This window comes from Podarcis raffonei, chromosome 9 (assembly GCF_027172205.1).
Source record: "Podarcis raffonei isolate rPodRaf1 chromosome 9, rPodRaf1.pri, whole genome shotgun sequence".
Classification (NCBI taxonomy): domain Eukaryota; kingdom Metazoa; phylum Chordata; class Lepidosauria; order Squamata; family Lacertidae; genus Podarcis; species Podarcis raffonei.
Genome location: NC_070610.1, coordinates 24,438,568 through 24,451,034, shown reverse-complemented (window position 1 = coordinate 24,451,034; position 12,467 = coordinate 24,438,568). Strand labels below are relative to the sequence as shown.

The window sequence follows — 12,467 nt, the reverse complement described above, 5'->3', positions numbered from 1 at the left end:
TGAGGCAATGTAGGTCTTCCAAGATAGGTGTTATGTGGTCCTGGCAGCCACTCCCAGTCACCAGTCTAGCTGCCGCATTCTGGATTAATTGCAGTTTCCAGGTTAAAGGTAGCTCCATGTAGAGCGCATTGCAGTAGTCCAAGTGGGAGATAACTAGAGCATGCACCACTCTGGCAAGACAGTCCGCAGGCATGTAGGGTCTCAGCCTCCGTAGCAGGTGGAGCTGGTAGACAGCTGCCCTGGATCAAATCAGAAACAGGGATGGCTTCTGTAAATCTGTGACTGTCCTTGGAAAATAGGGACACTTGGAGGCCTGGGTCGCTCCCATTCATAACTGAAGGTACCTGCAATAGAAGCTTCTGCATGCAAGCTGATGCTGAGCCACTGAGTTACAGCCCTCCCCACATTTAGTTTCTAAGAAGGAAAAGCACTTACTTGCTATCTGGAGGGTTAGTACCTTTTTGCTACTTGCTACTTATAAACACCATGCTTTGGATTGTATGGATTACTGTGTGCGAGGCTGATAGATGGATGCCCTCCCTTGTGACAAGGGGTTTGACCTGGAGGAAGGTTGTTTTGCTCCTTCCAACAGTCTTGTAACACACCCCCCTCAATCTTTTGTGGCTTCCCCAGTGGTTTTCAAATTATGTTCTGTGGAACCCTGGAGTTCCTCCGAAGCTTACTGAGAATCCTTAATGAGAAGATCAGAATTGCTGAGCAAGTTATTCCAAAAGGCCTATCACTATTCATCATCTCCTGCAATGTGCAACTGCAGGGAATATGGGGTATTATTTTATAATTCTATTCCAGGGCATGCACTCTGTTTATATAGGGTGAAATCAAGGAAGCCAAAAAAGCCTTGCCAGTAGCCAGGATGAACTGAGTGTTCACCTAAAAAATGTCTCTGAATTATTCGCAGTATTCAGGATTCCCGTTATCTCTTCTCATTAAGCATGCTGGCTGGGACCGATGAAAGATGCAGTCCAAAACATCTGGAAGGTACCACATTGGCTACCCCTGCCCTAGAGGGATGCTACAGAGATGCTCAATGAGTCTCCTAGGGGTTGAGAGGTGTTTTTTTTTTTTGCCTTGCTTGGACTTCAGAAAGGGAATTTTGTCAAGTATCTCACAAGCCACAATCGAAGGTTGATAGGCCATGTGAGTCTGGCTTGGTGAGTCATAATGTATAGTGTAAGAGTAAATAGTGTTAGCAAAGTCACTTAAATGATGCAGGTGGAGACTGGAGAGAAAATAAAACCTGATAGCACTTAATAATAATAATAATAATAATAATAATAATAATAATAATATATTATTTACATCCCACCCATCTGGCTGCGTTTCCCCAGCCACTCTGGGCGGCTCCCAATTGAATATTAAAAACACAATACAGTGGTACCTCTGGCTGTGAACGGGATCCGTTCCGGAGGTCCGGCCGTATCCTGAGGTTTTTGCTACTGGAGGTGCTGCTTCTGCGCATGGCACAATTTAGTGCTTCTGCACATGTGCAGAAGTGGTTTTTCACTTCTGTGCATGCACACGCAGCGGTAGACCGCTTCTGCGCATGCAGCGAAACACTTCTGGGGGTGCCGGTAACGTAACCCAAAGTTCCACTGTACAGCATTAAACGTTAAAAACTTCCCTAAACAGGGCTGCCTTCAGATGTCTTTTATAAGTAGGATAGTTGCTTATTTCCTTGACATCTGGTGGGAGGGTGTTCCACTACTACTAAGAAGGCCCTCTGCCTGGTTCCCTGTAACCTCACTTATCACAGTGAGGGAACTACCAGAAGGCCCTCGGTGCTGGACCTCAGTGTCTGGGCTGAACGATGGGGGTGGAGACACTCCTTCAGGTATACAGAACTGAGGCCATTTAGGGCTTTAAAGGTCAGCACCAGTACTGACAACACTGGTATAATTTGAGAAGAAAGGAACAGCGAGGTCTTGTCTTTCTTATTTCAGACTTTGTACATCAGAGGGAGACATTCAACCAATATAAGTGGGAAAACTCCCTCTGAACTACAGAACTAATCAGGAAACATGGTACCTCAGCAAATTTATGCCCCTCTTCTTGGTTGCTAAGCAACACCTCCAGCCTTATCCCTTTTGGCTAGTTGACTCCAGCGCTAATGGAATTAACCCTTTAGTTGTGCCTGAATAGTGAATGAAGACATGAGCAGGGAGCATGGAGACGCGCATGCCAGTCCTACTCGGGCCTCCCCGTGCCAAATTGCCCTGTCCAAGCCACCAAAGGGGGCTTCTTCGTGAGGACTTCCAACAAACAGAGCATTGGAGGACAACTGTGAGTGAAAGATAATGAGCATAACAGAAAACATTCTGAACTAGCATGCCTCCTTTTGTGCTGGCTTCGGAACAGAAGTTAAAACCCAACCTGTAGTTGCTACATGGGAAACCAGCCTAGATAATCAGAGAATAAACTCTGCTAGTTTGAATTGCCACTAACTTTTAGTTTTTTTTTGGGGGGGGGATCCTACTTTGAAGCAGACACCGAATGTTAGAAGAGGGTTTGCTGGAAGCTGACCTAGTTTCTAAGCTGTACTCTCCAGGGGTACATGACAAGGGTTAAATATTGTGCTAATAAAGATTAGGAGATTACCAGAAAAGGAAACATTTTGCCTTGACCTGATTCGCAAGGAAATGCTTTATCACAAGAATTTGTTTTGTTTTTTTAAAAGAAAATCCATACATCTTTAAATATACAATTTAATGGAATAAAAACAAGAAGAACCTAACTCAGGAGCATGAAAACTATAATAATGATTTCCATGAAAAATCCCACATGGGAGCCTAACTAGTTATTTTGGAGGATATGTGTCTGCTATCAGCATAAGGCTTTCCACCCATCTCCCTGCTGGTTTTTATCTATTTTATTTATTTAATAAACTGCATACGCTGCTTGATTGTAAGAAAACCTTTAGGCACTTTACAAAAATAAGGTCTAGTAAAAGAAAGACATAACTGTGGGATGGGATTTAATGGGCAGGAGAGGATATTAATTGTGATTTATCCCTCCAGGTGCCCATTTGTGGGGGTTGAGCGGAGTTTTAAAACCCCATCCTTGGCAGCAAAATTAAAAGCATAGAAATTAGACTGTAAAACCCTTTTTTTGAGCAAGTCCAGCCATGGAGTGAGCTATGGCTCTCCCTATCTCACCCTGCTCAACAAAGAATCAGGCAACAACTTGGGAAGTAAGTTTAAAAACATGAATTACTCCCTTATAATATTGCGTTGGTTCACAGCAATGGCAGCAGTAAAAACTATGCAGGGGAAATACTTATACTTACAGTATAGGTAAAGGTAAAGGTACAGCTTTTGGCATGTACCTAAAGTTGGAGCAAGTGGAGGCATGTCTTGCATCCATTGCTGGTCAACAGAAGAGAGAGAGAAACAGGACATACCATTTTCTCCTTCCTTTCCAACAGCAGAGGGGAAATGACATCACACAAAGCCCTCCCTCCCAATTGTATTTTTATGGTTTGAGTACCTGAGTATCAGCAATGCAGTTCTGTTGTATTAGCCCCTTCTAATGCTAACTAGCAAGAACATGCATGCTAGGTTTGGCTACTAATCTCCCACAATAACATGATGCCATTGTATTGGCATTCATCCATCCATCTCCAATGCCAGTTCAGTGCATGTTGCTTCCGGCGGAGAGCAAAACACTGAATGTGGTGTCACTCTAACTACTGCGACAGTGCCATTCTTTCATTCAAGTTACCATTTTAGAATAATCATAGGCTAGTCCAGTCTTCTCCAGCCTATTGCCTTCCAGATGTTGCTCCATTACCCCTAGGCAACATGACCAATGGTCAGATATGAGTCCAACAACATCTGGAAGACACCAGGTTGGGAAAGGCTGGGTTAGTCTTTCCCAGTAGACTGGGAGGGCAGGGTAGATTCTAGAATGAAGAATAAGAGTGTTGGCTGCTGTGTGCTAGGAAGATCCCAAATATTAAATTCTGCAGTTGTTCAGTTTGTGGGGCAGATACATACCTGCAGCAGCCTTGCATCCCTGCCATGTTTCTCTAGGCCACTTTAGTGTCTAACCCTTGGGCAGATTCTGTCCAGATGCCTGCAAGCTATGCATGCAAGAGATGTCCTGTAACTCGTAATGCATGGAGTATCATCCAGCCCAAGCTGAGCATGCTTAAGTCCCATTTATTTCAATGTGTGAGAACTAATGATCATAATACATATATTGGATTGTATGTCTGTGGACAGAGTTGCCTTCTTTTAGCTTTAGTATAGTGCTTAATTTTTAAGTTATGTATAAATCCTCATCATCATTGATCTCCAGCATTATAAGAGCTAAAGATTTACTCCTTATCTTCATATAATTGGATGTCATAGAATCATAGAATTGTAGAGTTGGAAGGGACGCCAGGGGTTATCTGCGCCAACCCCTGCAATGCAGGAATCTCATCTAAAGCATCCATGAAAGATCATAGAACCATAGAATCATAGAGTTGGAAGAGACCACAAGGGCCATCGAGTCCAACCCCCTGCCAAGCAGGAAACACCATCAGAGCACTCCTGACATATGGTTGTCAAGCCTCTGCTTAAAGACCTCCAAAGAAGGAGACTCCACCACACTCCTTGGCAGCAAATTCCACTGTCAAACAGCTCTTACTGTCAGGAAGTTCTTCCTAATGTTTAGGTGGAATCTTCTTTCTTGTAGTTTGGATCCATTGCTCCGTGTCCGCTTCTCTGGAGCAGCAGAAAACAACCTTTCTCCCTCCTCTATGTGACATCCTTTTATATATTTGAACATGGCTCCTTACATCACCCCTTAACCTCCTCTTCTCCAGGCTAAACATGCCCAGCTCCCTTAGCCGTTCCTCATAACGCATCGTTTCCAGGCCTTTGACCATTTTGGTTGCCCTCCTCTGGACACGTTCCAGTTTATCAGTGTCCTTCTTGAACTGTGGTGCCCAGAACTGGACACAGTACTCCAGGTGAGGTCTGACCAGAGCAGAATACAGTGGCACTATTACTTCCCTTGATCTAGATGCTATACTCCTATTGATGCAGCCCAGAATTGCATTGGCTTTTTTAGCTGCCGCATCACACTGTTGGCTCATGTCAAGTTTGTGGACAACCAAGACTCCTAGATCCTTTTCACATGTACTGCTCTCAAGCCAGGTGTCACCCATCTTGTATTTGTATGGCCATCCAACCTCTGCTTCAAAACCTCCAAGGAAGGAGAGTCCACAACCTCCTGAAGGAGACCGTTCCACCGTTGAACACCGTCGAACAGCTCTTATTGTCAGAAAGTTTTTCCTGACAATCTCCTTTCTTGTAACTTGAAGCCATTACTCAAACTGGGGAGGGGGGGAGATCAGTGTCCCATATACTGGAGGGGACATTTCAGCTGAACATTAGGAGAAACCCTTTGGTGGTTAGAGCAGTTCAGCAATGGAACCGATTACTTAGAGGAGAGATGGGGAACCAGTGGTCCTCCAGATATTTTTGGATGACAACACTCATCTTTGATTTAGAGCAGGGTTTCCCAAACTTGTGTCTCCAGCCATTTTTGGACTACAGTTTCCATCACCCCTGACCACTGGCTAGCTAAGGGTCATGGGAGTTGTACTCCAAAAACAACTGGAGACACAAGTCTGGGAAACCCTGATTTAGAGGGTTGATAGGAGGCTTTCCCTTGCTGGAGGTCTTCAAAGCAGACTAGTCATCAGTTGAACATGATTCAGCTTTGGGTTTTCTGCACTGAAAAGAAGGTTGGAGGAGATGCCCTCTAAGTCTATGGTTTTATGTTTCATGCTCCCCCATGTAAAATATTTCCTACACATTGTAAGCCATCACATATGAGGAAGCATTTAGATATACCATCTCCATGATATTCTGGAATTCTGTGTCTTGCTCTCTAAATCTACTGTGGTATGTTTTTTACTTGTTCATTTGGTTCCACTGTTTGTAATTTTTGTTTGTAATTTTTGTGGTGCTGATTAATAGGCAGGTGAGCTACCTGCTGCAAATCTCAGCTTTTGCCGGGATGCACAGTTTCAGCTCATGCTAAATTTGCAATCCGACTTCACTGGAGTGCAAAATTGGCTTGCTTGTCATAAGCTGCTAATACAAGCAAAACAATATAATACTTTCTGGCTCAAGTGGAGGATTACGGTGGCTCAGAGGACTTTCTTCTTCTTCAAAATTTGCACTGCAGGTGAACAGCTGTTTCTAATGGGCAAACGTTGTTAAAAATCAAAGAGCATGGGTTGGCTTGTACTTGAGCACCACGTTTGCTTGATAACAAGCGGTCACACCTAGAGAGTTTAGTTGGTGAGGAGGAAGCAGCGAAAGATCTGTGAGTTGTTTTTGCAAACAGAGATTAGTAGCTCCTCTCCCCCCACCCCTCACCGCCCCTTATTGTATCAAGATGGATTTTGAACCATAAGGTGAGACACACAATCTTATTGAACAGAGCTGCCATAATGTTTAACAATAGATTAGACAGATTTGCAGCAAATTATGCCAACGGCATACTCCATTGCATTACACACGGTCAATTAAATGTGCTTCCATTTGGAAAGAGATGGCTGCAGCATTAATTACAATATTTATACATGCCTGCAAGGAAGTTTGCCTAGTTATCATACCTTTGTGCCAAATAGAGCTGATAAGATTTCCACAAGTGACTGTACTGATGAAAAGAGCATCTTGTGTGAGCCCTTGGGAGAAATCAAAAAAGTTTAAACTCTGCTGTTTCTGGCTGTCAAACACACACACACACACACACACACACACACACACACACACACACACCTTTTCAAAACAAAGAATATTCAAAACATTGTGTTGGATAGGTAATGACTAAATGCTTCTGGAAGGGGAGATCTCAGAAGTAAATTCTGCTTAATACTGCAAGTTTTGGCCTACCTGAAGTGAAGGCCAGGAACACACTGTCAGCTGAATGCATAACAGAGAACACCTCTGAGGAAAATTAAACTCTCTTTTTTTTCACAATAAGGTGCTTTGGATTCCATTTCGAAAGGAAAGCATTTGCATTGCAATGTATTTTGTATCAGTTTCTGTGGGGAACAGTATCAAAGGTTACCCTGTTCATAAAAAAAACCATCCTGTTCATCAAAACAACACCCCAACCCTGCATAATCACCACTCTAGTAAATAAACAATAATAACATATCAGGCAGAGGTCCTAGAAACAAACCTTTATCTTTAAACAGTTTTATTTTCCACTGTTATTCTTCTGTCTCTTCATGCGGTGCATTCTCAAGTGGCAGAAAAGCTGGCAGTAGGCCTAATAGTAACAGGGTTCAAAAGACCACATTAAAGAGCTCTTCCTGTATATTATACATTATTGTGGCAGCACACAATCATATTTTTGGGTTCCTCTTCAAATGTAAATGATTTGTGTGGGAAACAATTATGTTTCCTTCCTAACAAATCCCCACCCCCATTGTGCCATCATGTAGAGCACTCGATGGCGTTACCGAGTTTTCTTACCATTTAATTACTCTGTGTTTTCAAAGATGTGCACATTGCCACTGGATTTCTCTGCATGTTTGAAGGCTTAAAGTGCTTTACAGTGGTACCTCGGGTTAACTACTTAATTCGTTCTGGGGGTCCGTTCTTAACTTGAAGCTGTTCTTAACCTGAATCACCACTTTAGCTAATGGGGCCTCCTGCTGCTGCTGTGCCGCTGGAGCACGATTTCTGTTCTCATCCTGAAGCAAAGTACTTAACCCGAGGTACTATTTCTGGGTTAGTGTAACCTGAAGAGTATGTAACCCGAGGTACCACTGTATTGTCAAGGATTTCTTAAGTAGCAGTGAATGCTCTGTTCTCAGAGTGTTATAAACTTCTATGTACAATTACACAACCTGTGTGTACGTCCACATGGTACATTGCTTTCTCCCCTTTTCGAGATGAAAGAATTGTGAAGCTCAGTTGTATACATGTATATCCTGCCACATGTTAGGTTGTACGTGTAACAAAGGGACTCTACTAAGTGTATGCCATTCTGCAGACATGCCATTCTTCTAACTCTCCTCAACTTTGCCTATGCTTATTTCCCCTCCCAATTCCACTTACTCAAGCCAAGGCATAACCAATGTGGTACTTGGGATGTTGATGGACTCCAACTCCCATCAGTCCCAGCCAGGATGGCTAATGATCAGCGATGATGGGAGTTGTAGTCTAACAGCATGAACGCCTTAACAAATCAGCACACTGGAAAAATGGAGATGGATTTATACATCAAATTGCATGTTTGTACATGTAGAGGGTTGGTGGCATCCTTTTGTCTCACAAGACAATGGAGTGCACCTCTGAAACTGCTGGAGAATCACAGCGCCTGCTGTGGCTGCAGGCCTGGGCAGTGTGTTTGGATGTAAATGTATGCATGGCTGCAACTAAAGACTACAAACCTATACCCATTTACCTGCAAATACGTTCCTTTGAACTCAGAGACACTTAATTCTGAGTAGGCACATACAGAATTCTGCTGTAAAACCATTTGTCATCAGAAGCAATGCTGGATACAAAAAGATATCCACAGTGTTCAAAAAATTTCACAGACTCATCAAATTCCTATGTTCTTTGGTACTGCAAGAGAGAGCATTACTTTGGGTCAAGATTTATTTTGTCAGGAAGAAAGAATGCTCAAATGAGTTACATCATTGGTGTTTATTCAATTAAGATTTTTTTTTTTACTCCCTGAAAATTGGAGCCACATTTAGCCATAGCTGTGAGTATTAAGGTCAGTCACACTGCACCATTTCACACTGGGCTAAGCATACAAGCACTGCCAGAGGGAAGATTGGCACGTTCAATCTCTATGAACAAGCTTTACATCCAGATTTGAAATTCAGTCTGCATGAACTATGCAAACTACAGTGTGCTGAAAACATTTCCCACCCGGGGCTTTATTAAAATGGGCATAGAGTTGTGCTAGAACACAGCTGAGTACCTGGGCTATTTCCAGAAATATCGATGTGGCTTGCATTACATGGATCTTTCCCATGGATATTGTCTCTGTTGTCAGAGCCTTTCAACATATTACAAGAATGAGGTTGTAGACAGAAGTGGTAGAATAATGGACTGTACCACTTCTGACTACACATTGGAATGTTCCCACACATTGAGAGGTTTGTCCATTGTATGTAACCTCCGTCTACTCTATGCAAAGTAGCTCTTCAGGCTGAAAGTTTTAGCATGACCTTGATCGACTGGTTTATTACATTTTGGGAGGTCTTTATGTAGGGGACCATATAACTCCCTGTACTCTGCAGTATGAAATGCTACAGTCTGGAATTCTACCGTGATATAACTTTATGTAATATGCCGAATAGCTTCTCAATCGTCAGCAACCCAACCAAAATAGCTGTCTAGTGTCTACATTGCCACATCACAACGAAAATTCAGTGAGATAGTTTTCTAACTATGATTGTCTAACTGGCCGTATGAATATGTTGCTATGTAATGGAAATAAGAGATTTCATGTTGACCAACAAATTTGCACTGAATGCCCTAGCCACATTCCTAAATTTCAGGATTTTGCTCATGCAAAATTCTTTCTAAAGCTGCAGATGTTCTTTTTGTGTCAATTTTTTTATTAAACTTTAAAATCTTTAGATATAAATTCCAGAACCCAAATTTGTTATACATTTCTCTTTAAACTTTGACCTCCTGCTCCCCCCCCGTGCTGTTCTTAATCCCATCCCATTTACATATTGCATTTTAATAAATTTTTCGCCTAGGACATTCTCTTCTATTTCATATATTATTAAATTTTCTACCACTGCTCATATTTCAAATCCTGTTCGCGATTTCATCTGCTCATGATATTTTCTGATGTTGTTCTTTTTCATATTGCAGAGTACGGACTCAAATTCAAATGTGAGAAAAAGAACTAATACTACCGTACAGGCAGAAACGGAGGGCGTCAGGAGAATTGATACAGGAAACAGTTCCATGCCACCTTCAACGGTAACTCAGGGGCCTTCGGACGTTATGCCCCGATCTCCTTCAGCATCAAGTCCGAACCCCTTCAGCCGAATTAGCATATCAGAAACATTGGCTTCTGCAAGAGCTACTCCTTCAGCTCCTCCCTCTACCCCAGTTTTAACAGGATATATACCCCAGCAAGCCACGGCTGGATCTCCAACCATTCACCGTTTACTTGGATCTAGACTGGAGCAGATTCAGACTACAGCAAATACTTTGGGGGCGCCTTCCAAGTCATCAGTTGTCGCTCCTCCTCCTCCTCCCCCACCCTCAAGCTCTGGCACCAGTAAGATAGACAAATATGCACGCATTTTGTTCCCCGTCACTTTTGGAGCATTTAATATGGTCTACTGGGTGGTGTATCTATCCAAGGACACGATGGAGAAATCGAAAAGTCTAATGTAGTCTTGCTGCTATGTAGTAGGTTTTTTCTGAAATTTATTCTACACACATTTGAATGCAGAGTTTCTTCTTTTAAAGCTATTTTTTAAAAAAGAAACCTTTAATGCTTATTTTATAAAAAAAAAAAGAGAGAGAGAAAGCTCTGTGCTCGTTTTCCCATGGTAAAGGGCAGGTATTATTAGGTAAATTAACGCAGCAAAATGGAGGGGCAGGGAGTATGGACACTGTCTTCCAGGCCTTCTTGAAATGGTGTTCTGTTTGAACAAAAATGCATGGGGCCATTGGGAAGAACAGAGATGGGAAGCAAATAAATTATAGTGATATACAGATACATTTATACAATAAATGTGGTCTGGCTTTCCAGAAAGTGCGCATCAGTAAGTAGAAGCTGATGTTTTCATGGCCTAGCTGCAGGACAGTATTCTCTCCTGTGAGTTGGGGTGGGTGTGAATTGGAGGTTATTCATACCTTCGCTGGTAAAGACACACCCTGAAAAAAAATGCATTCATGTAGTGGAAAGCAAAGCAAAAAAATTTGTTGTACGTGGGGAAGCTTTAGGAGAAAAGAGCTATGCAAATAAGGGGGTAGATAATTTCCACTAAACAAAATGCACAGGCAATTATGTTTTTGAACTAAGCTTGGGTGGGTCTTAAGGTAAAACACTTGCACAAAATCTTTTTGGTTGGCAAATTAGGGTCATGACCAAGCCCAATTTAAGTCAGTTCCACTAATATGAATGGGACACAATAGTGCTAAGCTTGAATTGGATAATATAACCTGTCTAAGTAAACTGGAACTTGCATCATTTAAATCAACTTGCTAGTTGCATTGCCCTGCATATCATGTGCATCCTCCATAAATCATTTAAGCATCATTCTTCCATTTAAGCTATGTCAGGTTCAAGTTCACCTAATGTTTACCCTTCAACAGTTGTTTTATAGAAAAGGAGTACCAAATGGATGGATTTGCCCCTCTACTTTCCGTGATATTTTTGTTTTTCCTTCCCTCGCTTGCCAGGATGTTTCCCCTCTTCACTTGCTTTGATGTCTTTAGCTTAGATTTCTAATACATCTTAGTTTAAATATGTGAATATTGAACCAGGGCCTGGTTGTTGTTCCTGTTTCAGTGGCCTTAATCACAGTAACTTCAGGTCTCTCCACTGTGGCACTGAGGCTGCCTCCTGTGGATTTTAACCTAGGTACTTCTGTGACATTTGTATGTAGGAACCTATGTTTCCCACATGAATGTTGAACAGACTCTATCTGACCATGGAACTGGGTTATGGCAAAGCGATTCCCATACCCGTGTCAGAACATAAGAAATGAGCCAATTCTGAGAGTACCGTGTTTTAAGCACTTTACTGGTTTAGCCGAATTGTACAACCTGCAGCACCAACCCATAAATATTTAGAATGTGGATTAGTGACAGCTACAAACTACAAATGTTAAATTTTGGCAGCACTGCAGCAACATTATGATAACATTGCGCTGGAGCAAATATTTATGACTTCTGTGAGCTAGTCCTACGGGATTGCTTTGGAGAGCCGTTTGTGTTTCTCTTGAGTTACAGCTCTGAAAAGAAAAGAAAAATCAAGCTCGGAAAGTATTGTTTCCATCAAAATTGTATCTCTCCTCATGTCTCTCATTTCTGCATTTCTTCTTTATCTGTCCACGAGTCTCCCCACTCCCTGGATTCAATATTTCACCAAAAGGCAGTCAGCCAATATGGTACAAGAGGGGTAGGCCAGCACATTGGCATGGGAAGTAACTATGAATACTTCCTTCAACATTTTGGTATGTCTGTCTGTAATGCAGGTTGTGAAGGTTCAGATGAATGAATAACTTGCTAGGATCACCCCTAGTACACTACAGTGGTACCTCGGGTTACAAACGCTTCAGGTTACGAACTCCGCTAACCCAGAAGTAGTTGCTAGTTGCTAACTAAGTAAGTAGTTAACTAAGTAGTTGCTAGTTCCGCTAACCTGGAAGTAGTTGCTCCGGGTTGCAAGCTTTGCCCCAGGATGAGAACGGAAATCGCACGCCAGCAGTGCAGCGGCAGTGG

At 42.4% G+C, this 12,467-nt stretch overlaps 1 protein-coding gene across 1 annotated transcript in view; it reads left to right on the top strand.

The window, feature by feature from the left end:
• GABRA4 (gamma-aminobutyric acid type A receptor subunit alpha4) overlaps nt 1-10,963 on the top strand; it is a 60,983-nt gene extending 50,020 nt beyond the window's left edge. The window contains exon 9 of the mRNA XM_053402593.1: nt 9,876-10,963. Coding sequence (XP_053258568.1) covers nt 9,876-10,409 — 534 coding nt within the window. The 3' untranslated portion in view covers nt 10,410-10,963. The remainder of the gene's footprint in view (nt 1-9,875) is intronic.
• The last annotated feature ends 1,504 nt before the right edge of the window (nt 10,964-12,467 follow it).